This window comes from Mytilus edulis, chromosome 7, assembly GCF_963676685.1.
Source record: "Mytilus edulis chromosome 7, xbMytEdul2.2, whole genome shotgun sequence".
Classification (NCBI taxonomy): Eukaryota; Metazoa; Mollusca; class Bivalvia; order Mytilida; family Mytilidae; genus Mytilus; species Mytilus edulis.
The window spans coordinates 49946176-49962111 of record NC_092350.1 but is presented as its reverse complement, the minus strand read 5'-3'; the positions used below and the strand labels follow the sequence as shown (position 1 = coordinate 49962111).

The 15936-nt window shown below is 31.0% G+C and overlaps 1 protein-coding gene across 12 annotated transcripts in view; it reads right to left on the bottom strand.

The window, feature by feature from the left end:
- The window catches only part of LOC139481717 (liprin-beta-1-like), an 86238-nt gene that overhangs the window by 53120 nt on the left and 17182 nt on the right, over positions 1-15936 (bottom strand). For 11 of the 12 annotated variants that reach the window (XM_071265190.1, XM_071265187.1, XM_071265188.1 and 8 more), the window contains one exon: positions 12999-13184. In XM_071265190.1, coding sequence (XP_071121291.1) covers positions 12999-13184 — 186 coding nt within the window. Of the gene's footprint in view, positions 1-10924; positions 11034-12998; positions 13185-15936 lie in introns of those variants that run through there. The other variant, XM_071265202.1, reaches the window with a different exon arrangement.

The following is a 15936-nucleotide window of genomic DNA, read 5'->3' as shown; positions in this document are numbered from 1 at the left end:
TAGATTTCGTAATTCAATAGTTGACCATTTATTGAATTTGTCAGCATGTCACGGCAAAGAATCTCAAATTTGATAAAAATAATAAAGCATGTATCCTTCTTTTTGTGGTTTACAGTTTCTTTAGATAAGTAAGTTGATGAACAAATATAATTTACAGATATAAACAATACCAAATCTTCGCATTATTTTTTCAAAATGGTGACAAAGCTTCAAATTTGCAATTTCTTTAATGAAAAATGCACGAAAAAAATAAACCTACCCATAACACTTCGGTTTTGTACATTTCATGAGCAGAAGATTATATAATTTAGTCAAATACAAACTTATAACCCCATCAAAGTATCATACTTTACATAAATTTCAAGCAAAACAACCAAAAACTGACCAAAAAAGACTCATGTTTGCAAGAGTTATCTCCCCTACCAATGTTAATTTCCATAGGAAATTAGAAATGCTGATTTTGAGTTTTCCTCAAGTTAGATTTTATGGGACTTTTTTCTGTGTATATAAAGGGCATAATGCAATAGATTAGAACTAAAACGTTTTCTGTTGCAATTAGTTTGAGGTTGAATCTTAGTTTGACTGGACTACTAGTCCTTAGTGGCATTTTATAGTCCTTAGTGCACTAAGGAGTCCTTAGCAGTGTTTATTAGATGTACCGGAGATTCTGTACACAAGCAATATAGCCATGCAGTGCTATAATAGCAAACTTGATTCTAAATCCAACTTTACAGAATAATGCCATTTCAAAAATCTAGCTGTGGATTTATTATTGACAAATCACTTATAACTTGTAAAAATGTGAGATCTAATTAATGTGACTGCAAACATTTTGTAAAGGAAAATTGCTTCTGAAATTAGGAATGAAAGTTTTAATTATGGCAGAGACATAAAAATACAGTATACAATGTACACTGCTACTTTTCCATAGGTACTATTTCTGTACTAAAAAAAATGCAGTACTAGAAATTTACTTTTAATATTTAGTACTATTTCTTTACTTTAAAACTATTGTAATATTTTGGTTCTTGTAATTTACAGTACTTGATTTGTACTAAAATTTTTGGTACAGAAATAATACAATATTCCATGTTTGAAAATCATAACTTTAAGAGATTTGAAATAGAAAAACTTTCAAAATGCTGAAAATGTAACGGTAGTAACCAAAAATCTGTAGTACCTAAATTTCAAGTACAAATAAAGTACTGTAAAATAAATACAGGTACCTAAATATTAAAATAATTTTAGAGTAACAAAATAGTGCTGAATTTTAAAATTAGATTTCCAGTACTACAAATTTTTGTTACAGAAATAGTACCTATGCAAAAGTAGCTGTGTAGTGTAGAATGCTTACAAAGGATGCATTCACAGAACATTTTAGCCATTTCTTACACAATCAAATCCTGATTTTAACAGTAACCAAGTTGCCAATCATACATAAAGAGAAAATATAAATTGAAAACAATGAGCCTGATCCACACTGGAAGCCAGGGCTTTATATTTGTAATCATGATAAATGATGGAGTCAACTGGGATAAATTCATCAATGAACAACTGTTAATGTTATTTTTCAGGATAATCGTGACCCAGTTGGTGGTTTCACAAGATATAATATCCAATTAGTGTTAATGAAATCTATTTAAGAGCCTAGAGGTTAATAAAAACAGTCTTATTGAAGACGAGACAATGATTACCGGTAGATGCACTGACTAACTGTAATTCTTTATAAATATTTGGTATAATGAGAATACTGGGTACTACAAGTGCATCTCCTCAATATTTTAATTGATCAATCATAAATGTACTTTTTTCAGTCCGTAGCTTTATAGTCGGTGTAATTTTAATGTTAAATTAATATCTTGTAATTATTTTATCAGCAGTCATAATCAGTAAGTTCAAACAATTACATTTCATAAACTAAAGACAGAGTTGAAACGAAAGAAATGCACAAAAATGATGTTGGGTTTTTTTATCTCTTTTCAAGTTTGTGTTCCTGCACACCATTTTCAACAGATATAAAACTTAGCATGACTACTGTTCCAATAAACTATGAAAATGAGGTGAAAGTCAGATTAACCCTACAGGACAGACTTGTAAATAATTGAATCATTCAACACACTAAGTTTAGATGACCAATTAGCTTTAATGGCTTATAGTTAAAAACTTAACATTGCCCTGAGCTACATCTTAACCCCATTGTAAATGAGATCAAGGTTAGACAACCTCTAATGGTCATATACAATTTTTAATTGTTGCATACACCAAATACAGTTCACCTACTGTCTATGGTGTCTATTCGAGAATTGAAACTTACAATGCAAAATTTAAATCTACCAATACTCCATGAAAAGTAGGTTAAGGTCACAGAAATATATTTTACTATTTATACTGATCTATACTTTGTTAATAGTTATACATGTAAATGTACCTGATGCAGTATGATGTAACATTTTCAAATAGTTCATAAAACTACAAGATCTACTAAAATCATTAAAAAATCAGAAGTCTTTACAGAGATGCTGATTTTAATTCTTGATAATATAAAAATGTGCATTTATACAGCAATAAAAGCTTCAATGAATCACATTCATCATAATTTAATACTTGGCAGTGATGTGCTCAGAGGTAGTGACATAAGAGTAGATAAGATCGTGACTGGAAGAAAACATCTTGTCTATGGTTTATCTGTTTCAATTGAAAACACATGTTCTAATGTGTCCATGAGAGAATCTTCCCACAGATATATCAATAGTTTTTTGGCAGCTGGGGATTGCAATTTGAAAGTTGAGCTTGAAAAAACACATTGATGTGTAGTGAATGTAAACAAGGCTATAAATACATACCCAATCAACTGTTTGTCAAACTTGTTTACTTAATATATTTGTTTTTATGCTATGATGATTTGGAAGTGTGTGGTACAGTCTTTAACTGTATAGTACTGACAAAGTGAATTTAGGTGCACACTATGCACTGGCAGGGGCTGTTTCGGGCTCCAAAAAAGATTGAGCCCTGAGATATTGACAGCTGCTTCAAATGCATATGTTGTCGCCAGTCTAGAAAACTTGGAGAGAACTTTATAGCCAGCTAGAGTCTTTGTTTTCCTCTACCCAAAATCACACATGTTATTTTCATAAAATTCACCTATCTGTAATTTAATAATCTGTGAATTTGAATGAATGTTTCATAGTTAGTATGAAAACTTTTAACCATAGGATCTGTACTTAAGCCAAATAAATTCAAAAATGCTGACTAAGATAAACTTATTTTTAATCCATAGTTTGATCTTGCAGTTGGGGATAGACTCTTTTTTGTAAACTTCTGTTAAAAAAAATCAATTTTGTGCTATGGTACAAGTACAAAATGTAAAGGACTCAAGATTAGGTACATGTACAAGACGCATGGTCTCAAGATTAATTATATGATGTATAATGGTCCATGTATATGTTTAGGAGCCCTATATTCTTTCTGAAGATTAGTTTAGTAATGAAGTCTTACTCTCTATTTTTTCTAGAAAATTTACACATTTTGTCCTACAGAAAATACTTAATGATGTGTATGTGTGCAACTTTTGATGGATAGATTGGTATTTTAGTCCAGTGATCAATATTACAACTGTTGATGGATGGATTGGTATTTTAGTCCAGTGATCAATATTACAACTGTTGATGGATGGATTGGTATTTTAGTCCAGTGATCAATATTACAACTTTTGATGGATGGATTGGTATTTTAGTCCAGTGATCAATATTACAACTTTTGATGGATGGATTGGTATTTTAGTCCAGTGATCAATATTACAACTGTTGATGGATGGATTGGTATTTTAGTCCAGTGATCAATATTACAACTGTTGATGGATGGATTGGTATTTTAGTCCAGTGATCAATATTACAACTTTTGATGGATAGATTGGTATTTTAGTCCAGTGATCAATATTACAACTTTTGATGGATGGATTGGTATTTTAGTCCAGTGATCAATATTACAACTTTTGATGGATGGATTGGTATTTTAGTCCAGTGATCAATATTACAACTGTTGATGGATGGATTGGTATTTTAGTCCAGTGATCAATATTACAACTTTTGATGGATGGATTGGTATTTTAGTCCAGTGATCAATATTACAACTGTTGATGGATGGATTGGTATTTTAGTCCAGTGATCAATATTACAACTTTTGATGGATGGATTGGTATTTTAGTCCAGTGATCAATATTACAACTTTTGATGGATGGATTGGTATTTTAGTCCAGTGATCAATATTACAACTGTTGATGGATGGATTGGTATTTTAGTCCAGTGATCAATATTACAACTTTTGATGGATGGATTGGTATTTTAGTCCAGTGATCAATATTACAACTTTTGATGGATGGATTGGTATTTTAGTCCAGTAATCAATATTACATGCACATCAGGATGTTTATATGATATGATAATAAACCCTGCCTTATACTCAATTGACACTGAGTGGAATTTTAATTGGATACTTAACAAGGTACCAGTTTTCAGAAAAAAAACATGTCATCTTAATAAGTCCCATTATTCTGATTCTGAGACGGCATATTCTTACTCCTGAACTAATTTGGTTTAGTTTACTTGGTATTGAACTGGTAGATATAACTTCATTGGCGAATCAAGGGGGTTGGGGGGTTCCGGGGGTTGGAACCCCCTCTTTTTTTTGGCCAATCAATGCATTTGAATGGGGACATATAGTTGGAACCCCCCCCCACCTTTTGTCCTGGGTTGGGACAACCCCCCCCCCCTTTTTAAAATAGCTGGATCCGCCCCTGAACTTCATACCTATAGGCATTTGGGCAGATGTATTGGTTTTGTAAATTAATACAATAAATAAATGACATGTTTGCAACTTGATTTTTGATGGCAACAGTTCTTTTTTCAAAATCTTTTTTAATATTAAATCAACAGTAAACCAGTTCCTATAAATTTCAATCATGTTAAATTGTGAACATTTGCTCTTTACATCTAATAAATGTTTCATAGTCATGACAGTGCATATACATGTAGATATGCTTATAGATACATGTATGCAGTCTACTGAAGGATAAAAGCAATAAAATATGTCAAAAAGAAAACAACTTGACCAAAGAGCAGACAACAGCCAAATGCCAAAAATGGGTCTTCAATGCAGCTGGCCCTAAATAAAACTGTACTAGTTCAGTGAAAATAGGCGTCATACTAAACTCCAAAGAGATATAAAGGAACTAAACTCCAAATAGATATAAAGGAACTAAACTCCAAAAAGATATACAGGAACAAAAATTATAAAACATACAAGACTAACAGAGGCTCCTGAATTAGGACAGACACAAAAATACTGAAGGTATATATACTTTAAAATAAAGATATACATGATATATATGACAAAGCAGAAAAAATATATATATATGTTATGGTTAACCAACTGTTCATCACTAAACAATTCAAGATTATATCTTGCATTCTCAACAAAAATCCAAGAAAATAAAATTGTTTTGGTAAAATCAAGGATTTGTATAGTAAGACAAATCCTTGGTAAAATTATATAGATACATCTTTCAAATTCAATTTTATATATACATGTATATACTCAGCTTCGAATGACATTAGGCACAAAATAATGGTTGAAACGTTGTACTTTTCACCTTAATCATTATGCTTTAATAATTTTCATTAAAATGAATTTAAATGCACATTTCACCTGTTCATAAACTGAAAGCTTCATCAATCTTTTGGAATATATACATATTGAAATTGATCATAAATCCATAATTGGTAGACAAAAAATAAACAAGGAAGAAATTTAGGTTAATGAGGTGGTACTTTCTAATCTATTTCATGACAAAGGCAATGGATTACTGCACTCAGGTAAAAATATAATGTGTTTGTTCTCAAAATATCATATTAAGTGGTTTTTGGCAGCTATAGTTGATAACTATGAGATGTTTGTATATGAAATGGTATTTCCAGATGAGAAGAAAAGAATGATCAACAAAAAATTCTAAGCTAATCTGTTTCAGTGGAAAGAAAGAAAACAGACCAGCTTCAGGGGAGGTTTGGCACAGTTCTCTGCATCAAAGTCAAGAAGAAATCTATCATGAACATTGTACTGGTACTTCACATTTCTAAATTATGAACAAATCATTCACAGATTGTGTATTTCCGTAGGTTTTTTAGTAAAGCTGTAGACATATACGCCTAATTAAAAAAAAAAATCCTCAAACATTAAAAGTTCTTTATTAGGGATACATCAGGTTTAGAGTTCAGGACATGTTTCCATTAAAAAAATTTAATGAGTCTGTATTTTGAACATATACATACGGAAGCAGGACAAATTGCCCCACTGGCAAAACGCCCCACACCAAATCGCCCCACTTTTTCACCAACTCGCCCCACTATAAAAAAAATATAAAAAATCGCCCAACCTGGTTAACCAACTCGCCCCACTTTTTAAAAAAATCGCCTTACTTGTGAAAAGGGTTAAATCCAGTTAATTTTCCCCCTGTCAACTCGCCCCACTTATTGAAAAAAGGAAAAATCTAGTTCTATATATGAAATTTTCAGGTCTACCAACTAGCCGCACTGAAATGAAAACTTATTTTGATTTTTGTAATCTACACAGAATACAACAAAAAAAAAAAAACGAAATTTATTAAACCAGTTGACAGACCGTATTTCAGCGGGATTTTAACCCTTTTCATAAGGGGGGCATGTTATCATACCTATTTGCAATGGGAGTTTACCCTTTCCATAAGTGGGGTGAGTTGGTTAACAAAAGTGGGGCGTTTTTTTAGAAAGTGGGGCGAGTTTGTGAAAAAGTGGGGCGATTAGATGTGGGGCGATTTGCCAGTGGGGCGATTTGTCATGGATTCATACATACATCATATAATTGAAAACCTTTTTGGTGTGTCCCAGATGGATGAAGAGTCCATGGAGACAAGAACTTATCACAGCTACATGTAGATGTAAGTATCCCTAGACCATTTTAATACTTTGCTGGGCAAAACAGGAGGTTTTTAAAATATTGAAGTTTTGACACTTTATCCATATTAAGCAAACCATAACTATCTACAGTAAAGCATGTGTGGGGGTGTTCGTATTCACAATGAAATTATATTGTACACAATTTTGATTTTAAGAATAACAATAGATTCTATTAATAAAAATTTTGAAAAATGGTGTTTGAAATCAATTAAACCAAATTGCTGTAATAAGATATCCTGCATTTTATATCATATTTTTCCTTTATAAGTTTAAAGGTCAAAATGCTAAAAGTCCTCTACTTTTATCATGTTAAAAATTAAAATCTTTCAGTTAGCATGAACTTGTTGTATATTTGATACAATCAATTGAGCTAAAATCCTCATTGGTGTATCTAATACACTTTTTACAATTTTAATGTATTCCCTTCTCTCATCTTTACGTAAATTGTGTATCTTGTAAAGATGAGAGAGAGAAGGGAACAAATTTTCAACCATGCTTACTTTCATTTATATGATTTCATTTTCTAAATATAAATTTGAAAACTTACTTTTTCTTTCATACCCACTTTCACTGGCATAATGGAAAATTCACTTAAAAAATCACATAAAATTTTATAAAAGTCCTCAAATTATAAAAATGTCTTTTTGTGACACTTAAAGGTTGACCTATTCCTCAAACATGTCATATCTTAATTATTGTATTATACAAGTAAACAGTGAAGGTACATTTCACCTCAGGGGACCAGGTAAAAATTCCTGTCAAAGGGGAGATAATCATTGACAGCTTCCTTGTCAACTTAATTAAACCCCAGGTGTTAAAATTAAATAATGTCTTTGATGTTGAGTTAACTTTAAAATTGTGATTTATGGCAAATTACCTTCAAAGGGAGACTACCTGTGAAACCATACAAAGATCAGATGGATTAATTCTTAAAATTAAAACAAAATGCTTGTATAACAGCTCTATGTTTTAGCATTAACTTAAGCAATTGATTTTTATTTCAAAAAGTTAAGTATAAAAGAAGCATCTGAGAAACACATGTGCATAAATGGTAATTGAAATGGGGCACATGTGTCATAAGTCATTGATGTAGTATTTATTCACTTTATTGCATTTTAACTAGTATACGTATTATACATTTGTTGGAAGTATTTTTTACAAATACCGAAATTGAACATGTCCTTGCAATTAATTTTTCCCATGTGTGGTAAAATGAATATATCATAAATGTCAAACAAGACAAAAGGCTGGTTTGAGGCCGCCATAATAAAAAGATATATATATACTTCACAGTTTTTTAGTTTATAAGGACCATAAACACTTATTCCTTAACATCTTCATAGTGTAATGTCTTCTTTATCCTTAATTTATTGTTCTAGGATCATAATCATGTCAGCTTTTCTCAAAACAATGACTTAAAATCAAAACTAATCTAAATCCTCATTCAAACCTAATAAGCAAATATAAACAGTGCTCCACCAAAAGTATTGGGGTCCCTAATTTGTGTAATTGAGGGCTGATATTATTTGCTTTTCAACTTGTCTTTTAAAGCAACTAAGTAATGTTGTCACCATTCAAATATATAACAAATGTAACATTTCTACTCTGACACTGCAACATGTGCAGTACTGTAATTTTAGACAGAATAGGTAATTTACTATGACAAAATATTATCCAACAAATTAATTAAGACAGAATGCAAACTTTATTGTCTTTGTCCTACACATTTTTTCAAATGGTAAAATTGAGTTGTATTTTTTATTAAACTTTGTAAGTTCATGAAATTGAAAGGAAACAATGTTTATTATACAAAAAGGACTAAAGGTAATTTCAAGATAGTGGCTGATTCATTATTGAGGTATAACTGATGGGTGAATAAAATGCAAAAATTAAATAATTTTAAAAAGTTGGAATTATTAATTTTCTCATTGTTGAAGGCCCTACTGTGACCTATAGTTGTTAACTTCCATCTAATTTGGTTACTGGTTGAGAGTTGTTGCATTGGAAATAGTGTGTTACTACGAGCATGGGTTTGTTCATTGTCAAAGGCACTACCATGTCCTATAATTGTTGAGAACTTCTACATCATTTAGTTCGTGGCAGAAAGTTATGTCACTGACAATCACACCATATTTCTAATTTTTATATTGAGATAAAATTGCATACCCTATTATAGCTAACTATGATAATGCTGATGTCAAAAATGATACACAATGTATTCAACAAAATAACAAAAATTGTTCTAACCATCATGTATGAAAAAGGATTCAAATACTAAGGCTAGGCTTTATTCCAATCTCTTAAAATGTTTCTATAGGTAACAGTATGTTAGATATAAAGTTAAAAATTAAAAAAATCATTGAAATGAAGAGAATAGAAATGACACTAACATATTTTCTTTTAAATTTATCAAATATAATTCTCCTGTTGCAAAAGAATGGGGAGGTAACATAACACATGTTGAAAATGCTTTTATTGAGAGGCCAGCGCTGATGACCGCCTTGCTACATTGAGGACCCGTTTGTGGCCTTTGTTTGGTTGTTGTATATAACTTATTCCCCATTTCCATTCTCAATTTTATTTCTTAATCCTACTACATTTTGTACTAGGCCTTTTGTTATAGTTAACAGATTTTTACCAGTATAATAAAATCAGATCCCTAGTCCGATACTAATGACTTGAATGCACTGTATTAATTTCCTTATTTTACAAGGTTTTGATTGCTAGCTGTACATGTAGAATCATATACAGGTAGCTCTTTTCAACAATTTGTTGACCATATTTTTCATTTGTCTGAGATTACCCTGATGCAATTGTAACTGATTTTATGCTCTTTATGATTCCTCAAATATGTGAAATACAAGTATTGTATTCTGTTTGATTGACCATGTTGACTATAACATTAAAATGCACTTCTAGCATGCCTTAAGGTTCATCATAAGGAATTGAAAAATATGGCCGTGTTTACACCCTAAAAATTACTATGAGTACAGACAAACTGGTACATCCAGGAAAGTTTTAAGGCATGGCAGGAACTAGATATATAAAAGTTATATGAAGTCTACGTTTCAGAAAATTAAAAACTTACCTGGATTTTGATGTCCATTTTTTTCCAGTCTGCAGAAGATAGCAAAATAAACAAACACCCGAGTTTCATTTGATACGGTCCACTCAGTTACACAGTTTAAACCTGTTAAATCACCTATTGTTTACAGGTGTCTATTGTCCATCTATTGTCCATTTAAATCAATACTACTCACAACATTGATTATATGAGGGGAGCTTCTCAATCGTTTTCACGACTTAGTTAATTTTTGCACCTTCTGCAGGAACGAAAAAAAATGGATAGCAAAATCTAGAAAAGTTTATAATTTTCTGAAACATAAAATGCATTTAAAATTTATATATCTAGTTCCTGCCATCCCTTAAAACTGTTGCAGGTGTATAGGTTAGTCTGTACTCAGAGTAAAATTTGGGGTGTAAATACGGCCATTTTAGCCAAAAGGTTATGATGAACCTTAAGGAAATCATCATACCTATATCATGTATGTCTTAACTTTAATAAGAAGACAAAACTCGAGATTTTTCATTAGAAGCACAATAATGTGACTCATTTATTAAGGAACAATAACTCATTTGAGAAACAAATTCACCATTGACAGGTTGTCTGACAAAAAGTTGTGGACAAAATGATAGCAATGTTTTCACCTATATATGCAAACTAGAAGTATATGTTTACATGGATAATTATACTGTACATAAAGTGAAACAAGATACACTTGTATTCTGAATGGAAATGTATTTATAAACGAGGACGGAGTGGCAGAGGTTCAGAGAGTTCAGTTAGATTTTCTGACTGTTCAGCCATTGTTTTATCCCAAATTTTCCCTCATCATACATACCAAGTGACCTTTATAATATTTAGAAATCTGACTTACTCAAGGGGATATGCAATTCTATGATTTCTTTGTTTCTTTAACTTTTTAAATCTTGATAACTTTGCAGCTCAAATGGTTTCCCCAAATCAATGTCAAGGTTGAATTTACAAAGGGAGACGACTGTAATGTTTACATCACAGTTATCTTCCTTTTCCCACAAAAATTTAACCAAATAATGATCAATAATGGGATCAAGGTATTCAAATGTTTACATCATTGATTGGACACAGTAGATTAATAAATAACAATAAGATATGGAGTTTTATAGCTACTGACAGAAGTCAAAAGTATTTCACCACATAAAAATCCCTTCTATTTGCAGGTCAAATTTCAATGATGGATTTTTTATTGTAATCTTAAAAAATGTGTCAACTTTTAGATGGTAGTATGGTGTATTTTATAACAAGTCATCAAGAAATATATGAAATGCAGATTCATTTTTTTCTTTTCTAATTAGTTGAATGCAATTTATTAGAATAATGGAAAAAAATTAATTCACTATATTGATCTATATTTGACCAAGGATTTGTATAGTAAACCTATACAAATCCTTGATTTGACTGCAAAATTTCAATTGCTTTTTTATCATGGTTGATGGGAAAAATCTTGAAAGTTGGATTTGAACATGCAAATGACTTCTTATTAATCTTGTTGAAGAATATTCATTTTAAACTAGTCTTGGGCAAGATTAATGATTTTTAAATAGTACCAGACTAGAATATCCATTTTCAAAATCTTCCACACCACATAATATCAAAAAGTCATCCATTATTGCAAATAATTTGGCAAATTACACCATATTCAATTTATGAGAATTCTTTCTGATTTCTGAACATAAAATTTATACAGAGCAGTTTGGTATATAAACAATGGTAATTTTATAGCAATACCTCTTCTAGTCATTAAAATATCATATATATCCAATTTGAAGGGGGGAAATGCTCACACCTTCTGTCCTGTCTTAGAAGGACTATTGTTTTTATAAATTATTACCAGGTCGATATACTGGTATTAATTTCAATTAATCCCTGTGCCCATAATAAAAACAAAAAAGTCATGCTCTATGTTTTAAGAATTAAAATTGTTAAATGCTTACAAGGAACTTGTATTAAGACATAATATATAACTATATAAAGTAATCCAGCTTTGTCTGTGTCAACTTGAAGGACAATAATACACGCTTACTGGTTGAATTCAATTTTAACCAGTGTATGTTAATTTACTATATCACGTCAGATCTTGTGTGTTGACAAATAAAAAGGAAACAGCTTTTTTTGGCAAAATTAACCTTATAAAGTAAGGACTGGAAATGCATTAAAATTAGTAATTGAATGCAAATTAAAAAAAAAACTGTTACACATTTTAAATAATCAATTCATACTTTAATCAACACCACTTTTGTTAACAAGGGGAGATAAATCTTATTTTTTCCTTTTATTCAGATGTGATTTGATATACGTTGCAGTTTTAGATCTCTTAAAACAAAATAATGTGTAAATATAAGTTTCATAATCTTGCATATTTGTCATTGACAGAAAAAAATCACAAAAATAAATAACAACAGTTATTAGTATGATTGATTATTGGTGTTATATACACAATTTTACACATAAGAATATATGGTATAATTAAGTGCCAATGAGACAACTCTCCATCCAAGTCCCAATTTGTAAAAGAAACATATTTTTTATCACTATAGGCCATATCATGGAGCCAGTTATTATTGGAGGAGGAAGCTTAAATGTTGATAGAAAACCACCTATTCTAGACCGGAAAATTGGAAATCTAAAGTCAACAGTATTTATGGATTTAAAGTATAACTATATTCAGAAATTATTGCATGCATTTTGCATTGCAATTTTGTCATTTTAGACTTAAACACAGTTTTAATTTTTGCGATATTTGAACAAATCCTGTTTTATTCATTTGAAAAAATTCAAATTGCGAGTTTAAATTATTGCGATTATAGCTCTTACTCCTTTTTTTGCAATAATAAAAACATACATTGTATAGCAATAATTTCTGAATTTACAGTAGAATTATACAACATGAGCCTCAGCTTAATTTTACTTACTGACTGCAACATATCTTCTGTGTTGATGACCTTGTCACGTCTCTCTGCCAGAGAATATTCCAAATCTCGTATCTTTTCAGACTGGGCATCAATTTGATCAGTCAAGACACTAACATGTAAAGACAAACTATCCTTTTCTGATTCTGTTTTACGTAGCCTTTCTTCAGCACTGTCATGTAAGGACCCCTGAAATATATTATGATAGATTTCTCTTTATTCTCCTATATTTGCTTTGTGTGGTAGCTAGAAAAGTAGCAAGTATCAATTGTAGTTTAAGAGTTATTAATTTGTTTTGTCTGGTGGAGGAATTCAGAATTCAACAATTGTAACTAAAGTCATGCATGCTCTGAACAATAACAACTTTACCCAGTTTACCCAGTTCCTGTCCTACATGCTGAGCTGAATTGTACACACACTAAAGTGAATAAATACCCAACTATGCCAGAACATTTAAATATTTTTATGATGATTAGTTCCCTTAAAATTTTTTTTTTTAGATTTTTTGAAATACGACCGAAGGCTAAAAATTAAAAACCCGAATAATAAAAAAAGATTTTATTTATAATGATTTTGAAATAGTGATGTGAAATTATTCCTCTCTGATTAAAATAAAGGCAACAGTAGTATACCACTGTTCAAAATTCATAAATCGATAGAGAAAAAAACAAATCCTAGTTACAAACTAAAACTGAGGGAAACGTATCAAATATAAGAGAACTACGACACAACAGAGACACAACACCGAAATGTAACACACACAGAAACGAACTACAGTATAATGTAACAATGACCATTTTCCTGACATTGGTATAGGGCATTTTATGAAAAAATGGTGGGTTGAACCTGATTTGGTGGCATGCCAAACCTCCCGCTTTAATGGCAGTGTTAATTATAACAATAAAATAAAAACAATTGAATAAACAAACCAACATGACAATTTGAACCTTAAAGATGTTATTATTGTAAAAACTAAGAGCACACTCTTGCACTTAGACAAGATTATTTGAAATATTATTTATCATAGTGAAATAAAATTTTAAGATAAATATTCCTAAAGCAATGAACAAAGAGAAGTTCTCCCTAGGACACAAACTCCATAATCTTGTTTATTATAATATTGGGAAGATGTGGTGTGAGTGCCAATGAGACAACTCTCCATCCAAATAACAATTAATAAAAGTAAACCAATGAATTATAGGTCAATGTACAGCCCTCAATACAGAGCCTTGGCTCACACCGAACAACAAGCTATAAAGGGACCCAAAATTACTAGTGTAAAATCATTGAAATGGGAAAACCAACAGTCTAATCTATATAAAAAAAAAACGAGAAACGAGAAACACATATAAATTACATAAACAAACAACAACTACTGTACATCAGATGCCTGACTTAGGACAGGTGCAAACATTTGCAGCGGGATTAAACGTTTTAACGGTACCAAACCTTCTCCCTTTTTCTGAAACAATAGCATAATATCACAACATAAGTTCATAAACCTGAAACACTGACAGGCACTCTACTGTCTCCACATGGCACATAACAGGGGGCAGGACCTTTTCGGGACGTCAGGATTGGGTGTTTTTAAGCTGTGGATTTCAGAATTGATCCTTTCGTGATCCGGGAACTCTTGTTTTGAATTTCGGGATGTCAGGAATTAAATTTCTTTAAATTTGGGACCTCAGGATTTCATGTTTTTAAGCCCGGAATTTCAGGATCAGGACCCCTCTGACCCCACCTCACATAAGACAAACTTGGACTATAACTTAACTTATATTTTTAATGATCTATAGGAGCCTTTTAGTTAACAGTTAACATATTATAAGTAACTCAAACAGGAAGAATCGGCAGCTTTATAAAACCTGAAAATTCCATGCATTTATAATAATATAACTCAACATTATGAAATTCCTGACCAAATATCAAATCTGTCTTATATTCAGAAGCTTAGAAATTTTGATTAAATTAGAGATGGATAACCAGACAGAGAACAGACAAAAGGACAGACAGAAGGAGCTCTCTTAAAAAATTTCATAATATGCTCTTATTTATTTAATTATCACGAACTGATGTATAATGAAACACTATAAAAATGTATATTAAATCTACAAGAAATACTCTAGAAGAACTTCAGTCCAATAAAAATGCTGTTTAATGTTCATAATTCATTATTTATAATATTATTTATAATGAATATGGAATGTAAAGGCATGTATATTTTGCCAATATTCTGTGTCTATTACCAGTTTATTGTCAGTCTTGCTTTTCATTAATGTTATTGCAAATTCACATATCAGTATTAACATTAAAGTACAATAATGTATACTCAATGTAAATTATTCTGCATTTTACATACATTTCTGTGTGAAAAGTTGTTATCTTGCTTGTTTAAAGTTCAAAAATAAAATTTGAAGTTACCAGTATGTTTTATCTTCTCAGGAAACTTATTATATTGAAGCCTGATAACTAATAATTAAGTAAACTACTCTTCTTCACAACGGTTGCTGCAAATTGGGGAAACATATTTTCTATCCGAGAAAAAATAAGCGAATATTAACACCTGGCGAAAATAACCCGCTATACGCTATGCTGTTGGACATTCTCTTCTGAGATTATACACACCTTCGTTAGCATACTGTAATAACACTTTATTCATTACTTGGGTCCAAAATTTAATTGCATGAATTCTGAGTCTGATACAACAATCATACTCCAAACTTTCAGGACCACAAGGTCAGACAGGACATGTCTAATATACCTTGCAACATGAATTCTGAGTCTGATACAACAATCATACTCCAAACTTTCAGGACCACAAGGTCAGACAGGACATGTCTAATATACCTTGCAACATGAATTCTGAGTCTGATACAACAATCATACTCCAAACTTTCAGGACCACAAGGTCAGACAGGACATGTCTAATATACCTTGCAAC